The following is a 23,179-nucleotide window of genomic DNA, read 5'->3' on the forward strand; positions in this document are numbered from 1 at the left end:
AAATTGATCATTTGTTCGTCGGATTTGCCGCACCTAAAATTCGAAAAACGAAAAAACAAAAAAACTTTTTTTTTTGCGCCCGCACTTACTATTTGGCCGCGCATATTATTTATTTTTTTTTAATTCTCAATTTCCTCTATTTTCTGAAGTTTTTTTACTTAAAATTTGAACCTGCAACGTCGACTTCGCCTTTTTTTTGAAGGTATTTCCATGCTTTACATTCTCCGCGAGCAAACTTTCCTCGTGTCAGGACAAAATCAGGTCCGGGTAACCGCAAAACAGCCGATATTTGTTGACAGTCTTTTTTGTCGGGAATATTTTGCAGGACGCACCGTTGTTATCTATTTCCGGTATTAATTTGCAGGATACTTTCAGTTTTCGTTAATGTAAAATACACATTTTTAATTGAAAATCAGTGTCATAGTCAATGGATTATAGTCTTCAGTAAACAACAACAGTTTCACAGCGTCGAAGGCAATAATTATTTATGTGTGTTTTAAGTAATTCATTGTTTTGTACTCAAAAGTTAATGTTAAATAATAACTAAATCAGATTTTGAGTGCAAAACTTATATTAAAATACACGGACACTCGACTTACAACAAATGAACATGTATTCGTGAGTTATTTTTTAAATTCTAAAATGCATTTCTCAGTTTTATACTCGTTATTGATAAAAATAGAAGGACTTGTAAATGTTTCAGAAACAGTCTGTATTTATGCACCATTCAATTGTAACCATGCCCCCCCCCCCCCCCCCCCCCCCGTGTTGGCAGAAAATAAAACCTTTTATAAGTAAAATGACTGTTTTAATTTTCTCAATTCTTTGTTCTTATCCACTTGTTTTCTTTGATCGATTTGTAGTAAAGTGGCCTGTTATTAAAGTGGCCTGTTTCTTACGGGCATTGAAGCTATGGAGGGTGTCATGATTTTTTTTTCAAGGCACGGACCTATAAACCATTGGTTCGTGGTAGAGGCGAGGTCTTGAAAGGGAAACATCTTTATTCCACCACCTGCTCTTATATAATGACCGGTGCCACATTTGCAGATTTGTTTAATACTGCTTCAATTGTGTTGTCCCGCAATTTAATCTGCAGTGTCTTAAGTAATAGTAAAGCACTGGATCTTATTGCCATTTGTTATATATTGAGACAGATTTTCATGTGATACAATCAAAACCTTTTCATTTATATTTAAACTAAGAACCTATGTTTGCAATTAAAAAACATTTCTTGACATATTGCATGATAAATTTAGTAAGAAATAAACTTTTTAATTTTTATTTTATTTTTCGCCTTGCGCTCGCCTCTGAATTGCCTTAAATTTAAAAAAAAAAATTTAATTTTTTTTTCGCTCGCTCGCTCCTACTTTTTTTGGGCAAAATCCGTAGAACAAATGATCAATTTGTTGTGGCCTTAAAGACTTTTACTTTTATATTTGTGAAATGCGAAATAAAAATTAAAAGTAAAAAGATAATGTTTGGTTTGTCAGTAAAGCGCGCAAAATTGTATGCGAACGCATCGATATTTTGGAAGTTTAATTCTATGAAAGTTATGACCTTCTCCTGTAATACGAAAGTTTAGTCTTATTTTAAGTAATACTCTCAGGTTTTACCTAAACAAAATACTAGACGATTGTAATCATACGGTGATGTGTCTAATGCACAAGTAGTGATATTGTACATTTTAAAGTATTTAATCTACGGACAGGATCATACAAGGACTGTTTTAATGTTCAATGCTTTAAACATCTTTTTCAGATGATGACGGAGATGGTAAGATCGATGAAGATTTGGCTCTAAGGGAAATATATGGTCAGTATTATTTCAAACATGTTGATGTTTAAGTGTTTCATTTGTATTCTTTCCTTACTTTTCTTTCAGCAGTTTGTTTTCCAAAGCCTCAATACCGTTTTCGTTTGCAAACGACAACGACCTAAAGACGGTCGGCAGAGACCTAAAGACGGTCGGCAGAGACCTAAAGACGGTCGGCTGGTCTTATTGTTGTTTTTCTATACGATTTATAAAGTTATCAAAGCTTTTCAATACCTCAAGAGCGGATACATGGTCAAGCCCTGATGACTTTAATCAGAATATACCTACATACACCAAAAATCTATGATGTAATCATTTGATGACGTTTGTAAATTGCAATTGATTTGTGGAAAAAGAAAAATGGCTATCGATCCTGTCTGTTAAAATGATTTTCATAATCCGAAATTCCAACCACGAGTCTGTTTACACATCGCGGAATTCACTACGTTGTGTATGCATAACTTCGATATGTATCTTTTGTTTAATCTTTCATGTCTGAAAGAATATGTCTACACACTTACGTTGGTGATAGCCTCCTTTAAACACTTTTTGGGTGATCTTTTGTATATCAATATAGGAGAACAAACTTACCAGAATGGTGGCGGAACCCTAAACACCCACTTACAATCATACACTCGGAAAACCATATAGAAAAAAATACATGTGCGTACGAAGGTGACAGGGTGCATGTTCAATGCTTTACCACTTATGTTACGCAGCCGCTGACGGCGAATCCTCTATTCCGCCAGATTCCGCCCCCAACACGAGTAACAAATACTTACCTACCTTTGTTTCCGAATTTCTTCGCTTCGCTGCGAGATGACATTAGTGAATATCGATCATGTTTAAAACATTATCCGAGATTTTAGTGTAAATTGACCTATGATATAAGAACGACGTGGTATGTGCACTGCCTTCCATATGTGCCTTCATTTATGAATAATATGTTTCCTCCAATACCATTTGTATTTGTTATCCAGGGTTATCATGTATCTTGTAATGATCAGGATTGTTTCGTAAGTGATTTAAGTACTTGAAGTACTCATTGTCATTAATTTGGTGTCCAAGCATATTTCTTTAACAAATAATTGATGACAATATCTTGCAAAAAACATGCAATTTGACAATACCTATTTGATAATGCCGTTTTAAATCGTCCATGTTTTTTATGTCAATATCAGAAGAATTAAATCGCTCTATATGCACTATTTCGAATTTGAAAATGTGACAAATTTCTTCGGAGAGTACCCTTTAACCAACTGCCTAGTTTAGGAAATAAGTAAACTAAAATAATTCGTATCATTATATATATCTATGTAAATGAACATAAGATAATAGAGTTTAGATATTATGAACTAGAAAAAATATCAAGCGCAAACGTCAAAGTTCTGTTCTATATATCTTTTAATTAAAAAAGGACCCTTTACTTAGTATGTACTTTACATTTTTCAACTTTTATTTACCAATTACTTTTAATTTATTTACTATTTACTTACAATTAAGATACAATTTACTTTCCATTACTAAGCATTAACTTAACATTTACTTTAATTTTTGTTACATTTACTTAACATTTACTTTACATTAACTTACCGTTTACTAACATATTCTTAGCATGTATTTATTTCAATCAGGTTTTAGTAACTTTGAGTTATTAAATGAAACTTCATCATCATTAGGGTATATATCTTATGTTATAGATGTTTATTTTCAGAACGAGGCATTAAGGCTGTTGAGCTTGTGTATGCTATAGACGCGGGTTTCAATGGGCTGAATTACATCATACAATATGGGTAAGATTTATGCTACAAATGTTATTCCCTTCGGTCTAGTTAACATCTTAGACGAGGGGTGAGATGTATGCGACTAATAATATTGTTTTTGTCAAGGGATATTACTCCTTATTGGTAAGATTCATGCTACAATTTATATGTACCTTTGGCCAAGTTAGTTTTACGTGAGTGGTTAGAGTTATGCTACAACTGATCCTGACCCTTGGGCCACGTTATATTTCACGTGAGGGATGCGATTAGTGTTACCTCTTATATGAGCAATAGGCCGAGGAAAATCATACGAGAGGGATAAGATTTATGTTATACCTGCTATGTTCTTTTGCCGATAATATTTGACATTAGTTGTAAGATATATGCTACAACAGCTCTGTTCTCTGGGCGAGTAACATTATACATTAGGAATGAGTTTTATGTTACAACTGCTATGTACTTGGGCCGAGTAACATTACAGGTAAGGGTTAGATTTATGCTACAACTGATATGTACTTCGGCCTAATAACTTATATTTGATAAATGAGGTTTAACCTACAACTGGTATGTACTTTGGCCTGGTAACAGTATACGTAAGGGGTGAGATTTATGCTTCAACGGTTATGTTCTTGTGCCGAGTTACATTTTAATTGAGGGATGAGAGTTCTGCTTCAAAAAGTATATTTTTGGGCCGAATTAAATTTATTGTAGAGGTGATAGTCGTGCTTCTTCTAATATTTTCTTGGGCCAAGTTTCTTTATAGTTGTGGGAAGAGATAAATGCTACCAATGCTATTTTAATTTCGCCTTATTACATAAAAGACGAAGAGTAAGGTTTATGCTCAAATTGATATGGATTTTTGACCGAGTGTCATTAGAGATCATAGGTAATATTTCTTATATGAAAAATATGTTCCTTGGATCGAGTTATAGTATACTGGGGTACTGTTATTCTACAAGTTTTGCGCTGAGTTAAACTATAGACCCGTGGTCAGATTTATGCTATCAATGATGTGTTCTTAAACCGAGTTGCATTCAAGACGAGATGTAAGATTTATGCTATCAATAATGTGTTCTTGAACCGAGTTGCATTAAAGAAGATTTTTGCAACAGAAGATATATATAGACTTATAGTTACAATAGATGAGAGAGGTTTTAGTTATGCTACAAAAGGAATGTTCCTGGCGCCGAGTTACATATCAGACGAGGAGTAAGGTTTATGCTATAAAATACATGTTCTTATGCTACCCGAGCTACCTTAGAAGCGAGGGGTTTTAGTTATGCTACAAAAGAAATTTTACTTGCGCCGAGGTACATTAGAGACGAGAGGTATAGTTCATGCTACAAATATTCCTTTAGCTGAGTTAAATTATAGTCGAGGAGTAAGAATTATGCTTTAAAGAACATGTTCTTGAACCTGGTTTTATTAGAGACGAGATATATGATTAATGCTTCAAAAGAAATTTTCTTAAGCCGAGGTACATTAGGGACGAGCGATATGGATTATGCTACAAATATTTCTTGAGCCGAGTTACATTATATAAGCGGATTAAGCTTTATGCAATAAAGTACATGCTCCTGAACTGAGTTGCAATAGAGACGAGAGGTATTATCTATGCTTCAAAATAAATGCTCCTTGAGCCGAGTTACATTGTAGACGATGAGTAAGATTTATGCTACTTGTTCTTAAACCGAGTTACATTAGACACGTCATATTTGAGGTATAAGTACATGGTCTTAAACCGAGTAACATTACAGCCGAGAGGTATGATTTATGCTACGAACGAGCAAGTACCTTGAGCCAAGTAACATTATAGACGAGGAGAAAGATTTATGCTGTAAAGTACATGTTCCTGATCCTAGCTACATAAGAGACGAGAGGTATGATTTATTCTACAAAATAAATGTTCCTTTAGCCGAGTTACATTATAGACGCGGAGTAAGATTTATGATATTAAGTTCTTGAACCGTGTTACAAATTTCAACAGTGACGAGAGGTATTATTTCCCTTGCGCCGAGTTACATAATAGACGAGGAGAAAGATTTATGCTATAAAGTACATTTTCCTTATCCGCGTCACATTAGGGACGAAGGATATGATTTATGCTTCAATAAAAAAATCCGAGTTACATAATGGACGAGGAGTTGGATTTTTGTTAAAAGTACATGTTCTTGATGAACCGAGTTACATTAGAGAGGAGAGGTATGATAAATGCTTCAAATGAGCATTTACCTTGTGTCGAAATAAATACAGAATGGACGATTGGTAAGATTTATGCTATACATTTAATTTTCATGAACCGAGTTACTTTTTAAAAGAGGGGTAAGATGTATGCTACAAATGATTTGATCCTTGGGCCAATTACACGATATACATGTAGTAAGGTTTATACTACACATGATATGTTCCTTGCAACGGGTTGGTCTGTTAAAAAAAAAACCTTAGATCTTGCTACTATGCATACCATTGGTTAAATAACGATGTGCATATCCAATCAGACCACAATATCACTTTATTTTCAAAAAACAACGGCAACCCATTGCGGTTTATATTTACGTCAAGTATTCTATTTACAATACAACAAAAGAGAGCGACTGCTTGGTATTTCTTTCAATTCCATGTTTGTTGTTGTTTTTTCTTCTTCTTGGCTTGTCCTTGTAATTTTCTTTGGATTATGGTTAATTGTTTGGCTTCAGGGTTTGGCTTCATTTGGAAGGTTTTTCTTGTATCACGGTTAAATTTTGGCGTTTACCCAGTGCCATTAAACCGGGTTTATGTTTATACTTTTTGCTACTGAGCTTGTTTCTGTAGTTTTTCGTATAAATATTGTACCTTGACTTGTTATCATTGTTTGGAGGATTTAGACGTAAGGGTTATACTAAGCATAATATTCAACAAACATGATCTTTGACTTAAAGCTTGCGAATTGTATGCAAGTGCCAATAGTTTGCACCAAAGACAACATACGTTGGACACCACACTCATAACACGGTACAGAGTGAAGTTTTCGACGAATATTCACAATGCTTTGCAAGAGTTAACTAAACTTTATGTTTCAAAATTGTGATTAAACACGATATAGTTTTCTTGTTTCGTTAACACTGGAGTATTGGTTGGAGGTATTAAAATTATGTTCAAAGGTATTTTTCATTTTGTCTTATTACTAATATTTCTTTAACCATGTTATATTTTTCAGTTGCCAAACGTTCGAACCAAAAACCACAAACATTGGCCACTTCACCCTGAACACAGCACTGAGCGATGTTTTTGACGACTACTGGGTTATTGAAACCAACGCCTTTAGCATGTTTAAGGTTGGAAGAGAAGTTTAGCTAATGATGCTATTTATTATGGAACTCTATGATCACAAAGTCTTAAACCTTTTATTTTCTAAGGCAGACTGTGTGTGATGCTCATAGTTTCAAACTTGGGGTTTACCTATTAGTTTATTATTATTTGTATTATTATTAAGTTTCCTCAAGTTAATGCATACTTAACTAAAATGACATCAATTTGTCCAGTCTTAAAATTTTGACACGTCGAATAATGTAAAATTTTATTTTCTTATCATTAGAATAATGTAATGGTATCTCTTATATTATAGGCGAACATTCTAAAGTTGCATAAGGTATCAAACAACATTTAAATACATGAAATGATTGGAGACCGTCAAAGTGGCATGTATTTGTCGAGTAAGAACAGTCGTCTGAAAATTTGTCAATTCGAGAACACTAGCATATCATTTTTCTTCCATTTGATGGAAAACGTAAAAAGAAAAATAAACAAAATAAAATTATGAGTTTTTTTTTACTTTGAACGGAAAGTAATCCATAAAATCATCGTGACTATAAATTATTCTTGATTATAAAAGTAATATTACAAGAAAATTCAATATTACCACCATATATGTTCCAAGAAGCGCTATAGAAAAAAAGAGTATTTCTTATCTAATATTTATGCAAAAAGCTACAGAAACAAGCTAAAAGCAGCAAAAGGTTTAAACATAAACCCGGTTTAGTGGCACTGGGTAAACGCCAAAGACACAGGACATAAAATCACAAACAAGAAACATAGAAAAACAGCACAAAACTCCACAAACAGCACAGTGGATACATACTATATATAACAAATGGGTATGTTTATCAAGAATTGTTAGGTACCGCTTTTGAACGGTCAGTAAAATGTAAATTTACTTAGGGGTTTAAACCAGTTTATGTGCACAAACCTCACTCTTATCCCAACAATCCTTAATAAAGATAAAACCCAAAAGCCGACCTTCAATCAGAGCGCGTTCACTGGTAAATGTCATCATCAATCCGGAGTGGAGACCAAGCTGCCCGAAACCAGCAAATATTCATAAGGCCTAATTTTTTACCGCGGACCGCAATTTTTGTATGCCCCAAAATTCGAAAAGTCAGATTTTTAGCGATCTCTGGCCTGTGATGACAACGATAATTTAAATTATTTAGAAGTGTCCGAACTCGACGCATAGTTACAAACGTTTCTGGTTTGAAAAGTTAAAACAATGGCAAACTCTTAATGTCTGTGACATTAAACTACAGGGCTTTCAATTGACCCGAGCTCCCGGGTTTTGACGCACAGAAATCGTAAATTACCCGAAATTGACGCATCATACATTTGTAGTATGCGTCAGTTTTGACCCGGGATATTTCGGTGTGAGAGTCGGTATCAATTGGAAGGAGCCTTAATGCATGATCTGAATGTTTCTTTAAACCGCAAGAGTAATTGTGTTAAGTGATTATCGATCTGGAATCTGATCGGTAACCATGTCAATTAGCAGCACTCAAAATCAATGACGTAAAATTTACTCATCCCATTATGCAAATTAAGGGATACCTTCCGCTTTTTCGCTAAGTGCGATGGTTTTGGAAAACAACAATGCTATTTTAAAGATATATTTTGTTCATTTATTTTAAGTTGATTTACTATATCTCCGGTTAATTAAAAAAATATTCTTGTGAGTGTTTAATGAGTTAACAGTTTAGTTTATTCTGTTTATCCTCCAAATGTGAAGAGAAGTATAGTTTATATTCATATACACAAATATATACAATACAAAACAAAGTATAGACATAGATAAAATAACAACAAAAAACAAACAAACACACAAACGTTATGGACACATATAAAGCATAAGGTTATTTACAATATACACAAACAATACATTGCCTCTGTCATTTGACAGGAACTGACGCTTATCGTTTGATTGAAATAAACGTTTACCATTGTGTTGTGGTTACAATGGCATTTATTGTCAATTTATATTTCTTGCAAAATTTGACACTACAATAAACCACTGGATTCGACATTCATCAGTAATGTCGAGATTGGTGAATCCTCTTAACATCTCAACAAGTTGATGGGTCAGATTTAATAAAATCAAGCGTCTAAATTGTTCTTCACCAAAGAGGTTTATAAGTTTGGGCCATGGCCGGCATCGTTCATTTTTCAAAATATGGACAAAAGAACACCTTATGCAGAACAATTTCATTTGTTACTGCATTACAATGATAGCATGTAATGAAATATTTCCTTGCAAATAATTTGCATAATAAACCGAACATTGAGAAACATTGCTTTTTATAGACTGAGAAGCTTTTTAGAAATCGCCATATCAGACAAAATTCATAATTGGAGTGAAAAAGGGAGAATAGTATGAGGTTTTCGTCATCGTGTACTCTACTTTTCCACGATTTTGTCACATGTTCATCAATGGCTGATTTGCAAATTCTTTTCCAAACGAATTTGTTTGGAAACACGGAAGACTTAGAAAATTCTGATAAGTATGATGTGAGTTCGTATTTACCTAGTATTCTATATATATTAGGGATAAATCCCTGAGCTTTTATAGGTTGTGATATAAACGATAAAAGTCTGTTGTCAAAGACTTTTTTAAATTTCATATTTGGATCAGCGTGACATAATTGACATAAGAATGCTATTTTTTTCGAATCAATGAAATTAATTAAGTTCTATAACAAAACAGTATTGTATGGTTATGGTTATGCCATTTATGAAAAATACTATGTTGCAATATTGGCAATAGGAACGTTGAATGTTTTTGTTTACTTCCGGAAAAAAAGATAAACGTGAAAGTTAAAGTAAGAAAGATGTCGTTGCAACTAAACAATCGCTGGTGCATATTGGAATTTGACAAGGATGCATTGGGTTACATAACCAAGATGCATTAACTAAATAATAAGTTCGTCAGAGTCAGAACATATTTTGACACTGGGATTTTTTTAACCACAGTAGTCTAGTCAAGTCAAGAAAAGGAGATAAGACAAGGTATTCTATTAAAAGTTATATTGATTATTTTTCCTCGTGCTTGAGATTTTTAAAGAATTAACAGTGGATCTAATACAGCAGATCTTTTTAAAACACTGGAAACTGTTAAAAAATAAGTTGTGGAAACTATTTAATGAAGGTACTGTACGTGTACTAGTTTTGCTGTTTTACTGTTTTATAAAAGAAAATGGTATGACTTTTTGATCAGTTTGTCTAAGTTTTTTTGATACTGATTCTAGTCTATTTAAACATATTCCAGTCGAGTATATCATTTTACACTGTTCGCTGCCGAGTCAGTAGGTAAGGTTTATGTGTCCGCGCAGTGAACAGCGTAGACCATGGTCCCAAAGACCTGTACAATTCTGACAGCACTCTTGGAGTTAAATGGTTTAGTCATTGATTCTAGTCATTTGTCATTCGACGTATTGATTAATATATGCTTTGTGGAGATTCTTGCCAGTCCTTGTTGTACATTTGTGTAACAGCATTTTATTTTATAATAGTTGTCATGTACATTTAATTGTAATACAACTTGATATTATTACACAGTCTATTTTAAGATAGTTTGTGCAATAATATCATATTTTTTCACTACAAAAGTATGCATTTTGAAAGTTTTGTTTAATACATGTGCCAAAAATAAATTGTCTAAATGTTATTTGATTCACTTTTTCACTGGGTAATATTTAAAAAGTGTATAGATGAACTGCTTCCCTGGTGAACATACTGACAATGCTCGAAATTGCACATAATGTTGCCACCGCTGGGAGTCGAACCCATGGCTTGCCCTTCAAAAGGAGGCATTCTACAACTGAAATACATGTACAATGGCTGTCAAGCTAGCAGTTTAAGTTTATTAATGGCAGAAAGTTTGAATTTATATATCACACTGAGTTCTTTTTAAAATAATTCACCTGATATAAACATAAATATTGGATCAATCTAACATTCTAAATCAAGAATTAAAAAAAAATCCCTACCTACCGACCCATCTTTTTTCAGAAGGAAACAGACATTTTTTTAGGCCTTAGCCTGATTTTACTATATGCACTTATTTCTTCACAAAAATTCGAGCAGCTAGATATCATTTACAGCATCAAACATTCCCGCAACTTTAATTTTCAGCAAAACATATACATTTTGCGGTCACCAGAAATTCGCCATTCGCCTGACTTGCAACTAGATCACTCTCCAACCCGCAAGTACAAAATAATCCGCATCATTTCCGACAGAAGAAGCAGTGGCAACTTGTTTACTTCCACGTTTATAGTCAGCATACGCTTTTAAACATTGATGTGTAGGCTTTATTCCAATTCTTTGGCCTTAACGCATGTGACAAGTTTTCCGTGACTCACACTATTATTTTATTCATTCATCACAACCTAGATGATGTTTTAAGCTCTGCGACCAATTCCAAAAAGTTCCCTGTATAAAGATCAGTATGTAGTGTTCCTGTTTATTGTTTGGTTATGGTGTGTTTATAAAATGTCATGCTACGAATAACTGTGTTTTGCAATTAAGCCCTATTTTATACTGGCAAGCACATGACTAATTCAGTCATGCGTTCAAAATAAGATTAAGAGGCATTCAACCCGTAGGTCAATGTCATAGAATTAATCACTTCGTTAAAAGCACACAAATAAATAGATAATAAATGTTCGTTTAAGCGAGTATCGATTTCATTTTATCTCCTGATGACCAATGTTCATGTTTTCACTCGGGATTTCACCATTAGTGAAAATGTTATTCGTGGTGCTCACTCGATGGAATAAAATTAATATTTATCACTAAAACAAACAACTATCATCTATTTACTATAACTTTGCCGTTATTCATAGTTATGTATCAGTGAAATGAAAATGATATTTGTGTTACAAAATTTTGATATTTATCTTTTGTTTAATTTCAGCTCGCTTTCACTTCAATATCAAATGTCAAACTGCAAGGGGCTGGAAAACAATTTGAACGATTTCATTTGCGAAATTTTCATTTTCTTTCTTATCTACGCAAAGCTCAAATCCAACAACATTGTTCTATAACAGAAAATATTTGTACCCATTTTTTATTTAGATTTTAGGAACAAGGCCATTGCGAAAACGTTCACTTTGCTGTTTTTAGTTGACATCATGACATAAGGCAAACGAGGAACGAACACAAACAACAAATGCATAGGACCACAGCCTCACTCAAATTTAAAATAAGGTTGAATACGAAAATGTCCCTTACTATTCTAAGGTGGTGACCCAAGAAGTATCAAGAAAGATATTTTAATAAATGTATTCTGACGTTGCTGTTTTGTATCGTTATAGGTCTCTCTTTAATTGTAAGGCCTTTTTAAGCACTTTCTCATCGGCCTCGTGAATTATATGGCTTCTGCGCTTGGAACTGAAGTGAACATGCTCGTAATAATTCGCTGTCTCCTTCTTTTCCAGGTAACGTCAGAATCAGAGCTGTTTTTCGGAGCAGTGTATGATATTTGTTATGACGGAAATCTACCGACAACATGTGCTCAAGAAACGGTATGTAAATGTATTTTATGTTGATGTTTATCCTTTTACTCTATGGAACAATGAGCATTCAGGCGACTTGAGGTCTCCATGTAACGCTGCTGTCATTTTGGTCACGTTTTATCTTATTCCTTGTTAAGTGCTACTTAAAACACACACTAAAATGATAACATTTGTTCCTACAAATTTCTTTCTTTTAGGAAGAATTTCCAATATTACTAAAGTATTTATTAGTAAAATATATATTTATATTGCAACACAAAAGTAAGGAATATCTCGATAACATAGTGGAGTACTTTTCAGCAATAAGCATTTAAACAATCAATAAAAATCGAAAAAGTTTCTTTGTCTTTGTGTGTTTATTGTGATATCTTTATGTTTTTGCATAAGTATATCTTTAAATAAAACTGTCGATTTTATCACTGTAAGTTATCAAATAGATTGTTGGCATTACATACTGTCTTGGTGAATTATTAATACGAAATTTCTACCGAGAAGATACTGCATCATATAAGAAACCGTCGCTAAAATAATTCAACTGCCTGTTTGTGTTTTCTTATTAAATCAGAGATATCAATGTCTTTGAAATTGTTAATATATAAAAGGTAACGATAAATTTTTCTTCGCAACGATAAATAAGCAATATGAGTACAATTGTATTTTAGCTCTGGAAAGACGTTTCCTTGACATACATTGACAAAATATATTTATCAACAAATGCGCAGAGAAAAACGTTTATCACAAAGTATAAAAACATGCAAGAATTTAAATCAGACCATGCTTTTATGTAGTAAAATTGAATTACACTAACACAAGATTCGTTATTATTCACCGTTGAAGTGGAACTATCCTTGCAAGGAAATGCAGAAAACGAGTTAACATATCGACATTGAATATTTAAGAATTACTTTTCATCTGTGTATGAAAACAGTTAGCCAATGCACATATGCTGTGAAGACATGCACTGACCCAATGTTTCAATACACCAATGAACCTCAAAACCAGTGAATTCAATCCTAAAATATATTTTTTACAGATCAGTGAGTGTGACGACAAGCGAAGGAAAAGGCGAGACGCGTTTGGATATGATTCTGAACACTTTGCAACTGTTCACGTTCGAATAAGCGAAAACGGAACCAAAGAAGGCAATTATCAGGAGTATCATCAGGAAAACTCAGGTAAATTGCTTAGAAAATATTTGTTCCATACATATCCTGAGCTTCGCTTATTATAACTTTCTGCAAAATAAAAACATATCAAAGCAAATAGCTCACTTTCAAATATTTGTATTATATTTACCTGTTTGCTTGAATCTATGAACGAAAATAATTATATTTATGTTTTTTAAGGGACTATGTTATTGGCATTTTTAAAACATGATGCATAAACCTGCATGGTTTATATAAGCGGCATGCAAATTAAGTGATATAAAAAGGGTTTGCTATACAGTCGAACCTTGTTGGCGTCAACTCGATAGGACTGATTTTTCCACTGAATGTAAGAAATCCCGCTTGGCTCCAGGTATTGTGCCTGTCCTTGCGAGTTTAGGCCAAAATGGTTCGATTGTATGTACATTCCTTAATTACCGCTATAAACCTTATGCATTCGTTGTTGTATATTTAAGTTAAATGTATGTGTATTACTATTGTTGTTCTTTAGGTGTTATAAAGAACAAGAATCCTGTTTGTACGAAAGAGTCGGACTTCTGGTTGTCGGTGTATGGACTCGTGGCCATCATATTACTAGAGCTGTTTATGATTGGTGGAATGATATCATACAAACGACATGTGATCAAATCATTGCAGTAGTTTGAACCAAAGGAAAACAGAGCAAATGAAATGTTTTAAATTTTGATTAGCTTAAAACATTGTTGGATTAGTATATTAAAACTGCTGTTTTTTGTGATTGTTTGGCTTGATTGCCGAATTGATGAAGTTTTTACCTTGCTATTATTCATTAACCAATAAATACTAGATATGAAAACTTAGAAAAAAGTTTGTTTATAAGAGTGGATGATTTTAGTATCATCAATATAACGATTTCGTCTCCTTTCATTACTGTAACACATAGATAACTATAGCATTAACATTTAACAATTTTGAGATAATTGCCATACGGTATCCAACAGTGTTGAAGAGAAAATGAAATCATTGATTTAAGTATTTTAATAGTACAAAGGCAATTGTTAGTCCTTATAAAACCAGGGTTAGATATATGGCCAATAAAGTAACCCTATTGAAAACATGGTATATAAAGGATCAAGCCAAGTTCCCTAACAAAACCAGTGTAAATAAAGGGTCAAGCCAAATAACCCTCACAAAAGCAGTGTAAGTAAAAGGTCAAGTCAAGTATCCAAAACAAAACCCAGTGTAAATATAGTGTCAAGCCAAGTACACCTAACAAAACCAGTGTAAGTATAATGTCAAGCATAGTACCCCTAACAAAACCAGTGTAAGTATAAGGTCAAGTCAAGTAACCCTTACAAAACCAGTGTTAATATAGGGTTAAACCAAGTACCCCTTATAAAACCAGGGTTAATATATGATCAAGGCATGCATCCCGAACAAAACCATTTTAATATAGGGTCAAGCCAAGTACCCCTTATTAAACCAGGGTAAATATAGGGTCAAGCCAAGAAGCCCTTGCACCACCAATGTAGATATAGGGTCAAGCCAAGTACCGCTTAAAAAAGCAGTGAAATATATGATCAAGCCAAGAAGCCCTAACAAAACCAGTGTAAATAAAGGGCCAAGGCAAGTAGCCGTAACAAAACCAGAGAAATATAGGGTCAAGCCAAGTAGCCCTAACAAAGCCAGTGTAAATATAAGGTCTAGTAAAGTAGCCCTAACAAAATTAGTGTAAACCTATACTCAAGACAAGTAGGCACATATGATCAAGGCAAGTAGCCCTAACAAAATATTTTTTATATAGGGTCAAGCCAAGTACCCCTTATAAAACCAGGGTGAATATATGGTCTAGCCAAGTACCCCTAACAAAACCAGGGTAAATATAGGGTCAAGCCAAGTAGCCCTTTCAAAACCAGTGTAAATAAAGGGTCAAACCAAGTAGCCCTTTTAAAACAAGTGTAAATATATGGTTAAGCCAAGTAGCCTTAATAAAACCAGTGTAAATATAGGATGAAGCCAAGTAGCCCTTTTAAAAACAGACTGGTAGAAAGTTGTGACACAGTCTGTTGAGTTGAAGTATTATTGGACTCGGATGGGTTATCTTGTCCTGTCAAAAGATGATGGTTTATACTATGACTGGGTACATGTGGGAAAATCTAATATTAAACAGATCGTCTTTCCAACTGGAATGCAACAAGTTCTACGCGAGTTACACGATGCTTCTACTGCGGGACTTATTGGCGCAAAGAGAACACTTTAATGATTATTTTGGTTAGGAATGTTAAATACTTGTGATGTGTGTGTTGCCAAGAATGGTTCATCCAAGAAGGCTAAGACAATAATGAAACGGTATATAAATGGCGCTCCTCTAGAAAGATTCGCTATGAATTTAAGGATCCTTTCCAACCAGTGACCATGGCCATAAGTATGTCTTAGTGATTTGTTATTATTTTACTAAGTGGTTGGGAGTCGTTCCCCTACCTAATCAGGAGTCTGCAACCGTGGCAAGTGCATTTCCGAAAAGTTTTTTATCCGTCTTTGGAGTTACTTACAACTCCATACTGATCGTGGTAAAAATTCACGTCTCAGTTGGTTACATAGAAGTGCGAACATCTGGGTTGAAGAAAACAAACCACATCAATTCGATCACAAGCCTACTTGTGGAAAGGGTGAATAGAATTACATCATATAATCAAAATTTGTTTCCGACAATCAGCGTAATCGGGACACCATTGTTCCATTGATACATATGGCAAACATCTCGAGTGTACAAGAGAGCACTGGATATTCCCCTTCTTTTTTATTTTCGGGCGAGAGTTCAATCTTCACGTGGATCTTGCTCTTGGGTGTCCTTGTGAAAAAGAGAAAACATCACACGTGTATCATAATTCCGCCTCTGTATTACATGACAATATGAACGAATAAGAGTTTGATATTTTACGAAATCATTACCCTTTATATTGTAAAGGTACCTCATTTAATTGATGTTTGTTCTATAGTCAAATATATGTTCAAGATAATTAATGCCCTTTTCAAACCATTCAAAATACAATATGGTTGAGTTTCTGCTGCTTATGGTGTTGGTGATTTGGTGTTGTGTGGTTATTCAATAACCAATTTAGGCAAGGTGTTAGTCGGAAACTCTCGCGCAATTGGCTCATACCATACACGGTTGTTGGAACTTTCAATGGTGTAGCTTTCCGCATACAGCCAAACCCTCGTTCGATTAAAAAAGTAATTCATCATGACCGCCTGAATAAGTATAATGGCACTTGATCTTCCTCATTTCGCACCTCAACATAACTAACTCTTTCTTGTTTTGAATGAACGCACTGTAACAAAATTGTGTCTTGTCTTTTTTTAGGAAAAATGCAAGATATGCGACATTAACTATTATGCGTCATTCGCTGCTTTCAGTAGGCAGACCACTGAAGTACACTCTGGTTTAAAACACAAATGTACCTTATCTTCCGCCGTTGTTTCCTGTGCCTACAGGAGTCACGAATGTCGGGAAACCTCATTTGTGCTTGTAAATAACTGTACGGGAGACACTGGATCTACTGGTGAATACCTGTTCCATAAGTGGAATGTAAATAGTTTAAGTGCACTTCACGAAAAATTACACTTTCAAGACCCTCAATTGAGGAAAGGTTTGAGAAGTACTTTGAAAAACATCCTCCAATGATTTCACTTGTAGCATCTCCAAGGGTTATACTTTCGGATACACAGATGCCTCAATTCCAACTAACGATGAGCAAATCGTAATAGCGACGGCATCCCATCCGCACTCTATCTAACTCTAAAGAAAAGTCAATCTCAAAAACGCACATTAAGCGACCTCACTCACCAAATGTAGTGGCAACTGAAAACAAGAAAAGCAGGCAGACAAAGAAAGACCGAAAAGAGAAAAATTAAAAGAAAACTGAAAGTTACCAGAAGCAAAATAGATTCAAAGAAACTCAACAAAGTAAATCAACTAAAACAAGTGAGAGAAGGAAACACCAACACGTACAATACATGATAGCTAAGGACAAAAATCAATATAAAGACAATTTGAAAAAGACAACCAAATCAAAGAAAGCACCGAAAGGAAACATGTGGGATAAAGGAACATCTGAAACAAGAAGACAAACAATGCCAAACGACACAAATCAACAAAAACCTCTATTTTACCTGACTTGATATACCACCCAACAACCGGCCCAAGCTACCTGTATTTAAGGAATGAATTGCGGGGTTGATGTCATTATCGTGGTATGAACGCAATTGGGTTGGTCAATGTGTGTGGAGTCCGAAGGCGGCTATATTTCAATTGTCATACTCTGTACTTGACCCCGGCTCTCACCTTAAAACAGTCGGATACATTTCGATCGTCATCGTCTGTACTGGACCCCGGCTCTTACCTTATAACAGTCGGGCACAGTTTAATTGTCATCGTCTGTACTAAACCCCGGCTCTCACCTTATAACAGTCGGATACATTTCGATCGTCATCGTCTGTCCTGGACCCCGGCCCTTACCTTATAACAGTCGGGCACAGTTCAATTGTCATCGTCTGAACTGTACCCCGGCTCTCACCGTATAACAGTGGGATACATTTCGATCGTCATCGTCTGTACTGGACCCCGGCTCTTACCTTATAACAGTCGGGCACAGTTCAATTGTCATCGTCTGTACTGAACCCCGGCTCTCACCTTATAACAGTCGGATACATTTCGATCGTCATCGTCTGTACTGAACCCCGGCTCTTACCTTATAACAGTGGGATACAGTTCAATTGTCATCGTCTGTACTGGACCCTGGCTCTCACCTTATAACAGTCGGATATATTTCGATCGTCATCGTCTGTACTGAACCCCGGCTCTCACCTTATAACAGTCGGATACATTTCGATCGTTATCGTCTGTACTGGACCCGGGCTCTCACCTTATAACATTCGGATACATTTCGATCGTCATCGTCTGTACTGGACCCCACGCTGTAGTGATGCCAATGTTTGCTATCAAGGCAAAAAAGTTCGTCAACATATCCTTGTTAGGTGCATCTGAATGGTAATGACAAGACAATACTACTTCAACAAGTTACAATGCCCATATTAGCTATAAAAACAAATTATTCGTCAGAATGTTTAATACATCTGAGACACAAGTATTCCCAATGCAGATTTTATACCGCATCTCACTCGTTTGATAAAGTTGATGTTTGTGTTAAGTTTGTTTTGAACTTCAGACAAATGTATTATATTCGTAGATTTACAACGAATTTTTCAACCTGCTGATTGAACACCTCCTACGACGAGCCCTTCGACGGCCACCGTTACAAAGCAAATTACTGCTGTTATACGCCGTCCAAATCTATGGCAGAAGGACAAAAATGATTTGAATTCGTCAGCGAAAGTTATTTCTTTAAATTATTTTACTTTTGTATTTAAAAAACCCCCTCAAATTCAACCAGGTGATACTTCCTAAAAACCAGCTTAAATACAATTACAAAACTGATTATGTTAAAAAAATCAAAATATTGGTTGCATGATAAAAAGGCTTATCAGCTATATAAAGTCGCCTTTTCCTTAGCCGGATTCATTTGTGATGACGACGTAACACATCTATATCTTATTGTCAACAAGAATAGATTTCAAAAACTTTAGTCAAAACTATTTTATCGACTTTGGATATATAGTGCGCGTTAACCAAACGTTTGCATTTAGATGACGTTTCCAGCATTCCAGAGATTTATATCGTACTATCGAATACAGTGATTTACTGGATAAGTGACTATACGCTTATTTCTCTTTAAATTTTAAACAATTTAGTTCTCAAAATGTAACATAATATACCATTCCTTCGAAACCTTTTTGTGACTGTATATGCTATATTTGGGTTATGCGTCGTAAGTTAATATCTAAATCTATCATATACTAATGTAAGGAACATTTGAGTTTATATAAATGAATATTTCTTTCATGGTAAAATGTATACTGTTTGCAATACCTGAATGTGTATATTTTATTTGTGTTTATAGTTTTTACATGTATCTGTGATGAATACACTTGTAAACAACAACTATTATAATTGAATACAAACAAATTACACAAACCTGTTTTGAAGCCACATGGCTATGGCCTTAGAGGGGATTCCGACTACATTAAACAGAAAAAAAGTTGACAAATATGTTTCCGGACAAAGCTTGAATCCCGAACGAAATGCCGTAAGACACGATACCCAATGCCAACCTATAGAACAAGGGAAAACGTAGTGAAGCTACTTTTAAACGTTGAACCAAGCTTTCGTTTTAAAGTTTTGATTTATATCCTGAGCATGGGATACAGCGTTAAATAATAACGCTAATATTGATGTTTATAAGTTCATATCATCATCAATCGCATTTTTAAATAATCCGTGAGTTAAATTAAGAATTTAATAAATAATAAAAAGAAATCGATGTGTATAGTCAAGAGATTATTCATATATTGAACGAAATACCAATTTAGTGCTGAAAGTAGAGACTATTATGAGCTCTCTGGAGGCAAACATATCAAGTAGTGTGTGTTTTCGATCCTTTACACCCGTCTCAGGGTTACGTAAGATATGATCAGTAGCCATTAGTTTTTTCTTGTTTACTTTAGCCACGTGCTGAATAATGCCCTCTGCAATATCCTGCCTGTCGTGCGCTACATGTCATCTGAAACTTTCTGGAATCCACCTGTTACAAAAAAATAATATATACAAATGAAAACCGTATATTTAACAGCTGAAAACGCAAAAATATTAAATGATTGGTGAATGCGTAAATATTTACTGCGATTTACTATGGTCACATAAGGTAGCAATACCGTGTTTTCTGCACATTTCTTTTAAATTTAATTCGGTATCCTTCATAAGCATCGTTGTTTTCCACTTTTATTTATCCTTTTTGGTATATTAAAACAATTGTATTAAATTAGTTTATTTTTATTTGGGAGTAAGAGTGCACCTACAAATATATTTATTTAACGTATAAATGAGAATCGACTGTTGTCTTATGTCAATCGAGATGCCTTGTTGATTTTAAGTAGGTGTTCACATAACAAAGTATCCTGAGAAGTTTCAATAAATTTGACTTTTTGACTTTTTTGAGGAAATATTTTAAAAATTGAAATAAAAAGTTAACCAAGAGCGTGGTCAGTAATGTCTCATGGGGCTTTATTTGAATAAACAAGGTGGAGTACTTCTACATGATGGACACACCAAATAACTAAGCTGTAGGCTTTATGGTATTTTGCAAGAATGTCTTTGAAGTTTTTTCCTTTAAGTTGCCATGGTATCCAGAGTTCTGCATGAAATCATTTATTTGAACAATTTTGAAAGGGCACCACCTAAGGAATATCCCTATGAATATATATGCAAAAAGCTACAGAAACATGCTCAGTAGCAAAAAGTTTAAACATAAACCCGGTTTAGTGGCAATGGGCAAACGCCAAAGACATAGAACACAAATTCACAAACAAGTAACAAAGAACAGCACAAAACTCTACAAACAGCACAGTGCATAAATACTATATATATAATTGGTATGTTTATCAAGAATTGTTAGGTACCGCCTTGGAACGGTCAGTAAAATGTAAATTTACTGGGGGTTTAAACCAGTTTATGTGCACAAACCTCACTCTTATCCCAACAATTCTTAAAAAAGATAAAACGCAAAAGGTTAATCTGAAGTTTAATCAATAGTATCCTGGCGGTTGATGATATTTATAAGCAATGGCTTGGAACGCATACCGGACGCCAAACATACACCAATCACAAAAGCTCACGCTGAGGTGAGCTAAAACAAGTCCGGAAAAAAACAAGGAATACGTAGTTGAAGACTTCTTCGCTTTTCATCATTGAAGTTTTAAGGAAATATTGAACTTTTATAAAAATAACTCTACAAATCGATTTACGATCGAGTCATTAATTTTTACAAAAACACATTAAATACGTGCGAACATGACGGCAAGGGGAAATAAGCCCATCTTGCAAGGCGACTAATTCCGGATGGTGAATACAATCGTAAAACCAAACATAGTATACACACCATTGTATTTATTAACTAGAGGCAAAAGGGTATCGAGCCCGTTAAAAAAAGCCTATAACACAGAAAGTTCTAAATTGCATGGTAAAAATTCAGCCCGGACAAGGCTCCGTCCGAACGAGTTTTTTTTAATAGTTCTCATTTTGTCTTCCTATAGTGACACTTTGACATTTTGGTATTGTGCGCAAAACACCGATTCGTGATGATGAACCTTCGCGATTTCTTTTGGAAAATCCTACAATGCATAATCAAGATGAAGCCTGGCCATGGTAAAAACCAGTCTTATGAACTGTACTCATTACAACTTTTGACCTTTAAATGCGGACTCGACCTCTAAGGTTTAGATCTGGGACTTATCCATGCGTATCACCACTTTATTTCATAAATTGTCTTGCCAAAAATATTGAAACTCTTGAAATGGTTGATCAAGGGGCGGCCTGGCCAATTTATTGTCTGATCACTTATACTCATTTCATAGTGTTACATTTGAAGGACAGATCTGACCTAAATCTTGTGAGCGACACACCGTCTCATCATAGTGGGATAACTTTCATGGCAAGTTTCTTTAAATCCTTTAATGCATGGTCAAGATACAGACCGTCAAACGTTTAGTCCAGACAGCTAACGTCCATAGTATTTGTATAAAAACACTTACAAGAATCATTTATTTGACAGTTAAAGTTATAAGTATGTTTTAATTTTAGTAAATAGATTGTCTAATTAATAAATCGAAATGATTAACCAAATAAGAAAAATTGAACCTGAACAAATGCATACTAACCACCACGCTATCAAACAAGGGACTCCAATGGCTGCTGTCATGATTTGAATATAACGCCAGTCCTTTATCAACCATGCACATAAAGTAAACATACACGCTTCGATAGGCCATGAAGGAAATCCTATTATCCAAGACCGCCAGTTCGCCAGAGAAAACTCGCACAACAATGAATATTTCATTGTCATGAAACAACCAGCAGCAAGTCCAATAAAAAATCTGCAAACAGCAAACACAACCCAGTGGTTTGAAAAAAAAACAACGACGTTAAAGACCATAGTTAAAAGTACCGCTATGAAAAACGGACGTTTTCTTCCAAACAATTCTCCAGATTTTCCAGCTACCACATTGCCAACAAGCGTGCCTGCTATCTGTATTGACATTATTGTACTTGGTATGAAGTCTCGGTCGCACACCAGCTCAAACTACGAATGAAAAAACAAGATAAAATGATAGTCAAACTGACGTTACGTTATACAAGTAATAGTGGTATTAAACATTCAATAATAAATGGTAATCTACTCTTAAATGAATGGTTTATCCAGTAGTATATGTGTAACGAATCACATTTCAGCCTTATCAAGAACATGTACCCATGGCTACTAAAGCAGGACAACAGCAGCACACACACCGTTTCCGGACCCAAACTGGTTTTATATCGGCCTACTGAAATCTTTATTGCCGATGGTACAAACTGACATCGGTAACCATAGTTTTCATCCCAACATCAAACTGAATAGTTTTGCATGAAGAGTTTCCAATGGAACACGTTTTAATCGGGCAAACGGAAACTATAGATTCGTTAAATGATTCCATCAGAGTGTTATTCGTG

General features: G+C 34.7%; 1 protein-coding gene across 1 annotated transcript in view; it reads left to right on the forward strand.

Annotated features, from left to right (window-relative positions):
- The window catches only part of LOC128244700 (uncharacterized), a 64,557-nt gene extending 50,192 nt beyond the window's left edge, over window positions 1–14,365 (forward strand). The window contains exons 21-26 of the mRNA XM_052962742.1: window positions 1,759–1,812; window positions 3,527–3,605; window positions 6,772–6,889; window positions 12,317–12,403; window positions 13,428–13,569; window positions 14,051–14,365. Of these exons, the coding sequence (XP_052818702.1) occupies window positions 1,759–1,812; window positions 3,527–3,605; window positions 6,772–6,889; window positions 12,317–12,403; window positions 13,428–13,569; window positions 14,051–14,199 (629 nt within the window). The 3' untranslated portion in view covers window positions 14,200–14,365. The remainder of the gene's footprint in view (window positions 1–1,758; window positions 1,813–3,526; window positions 3,606–6,771; window positions 6,890–12,316; window positions 12,404–13,427; window positions 13,570–14,050) is intronic.
- Window positions 14,366–23,179: the final 8,814 nt, after the last annotated feature.

This window comes from Mya arenaria, chromosome 8, assembly GCF_026914265.1.
Source record: "Mya arenaria isolate MELC-2E11 chromosome 8, ASM2691426v1".
Lineage (NCBI taxonomy): Eukaryota > Metazoa > Mollusca > Bivalvia > Myida > Myidae > Mya > Mya arenaria.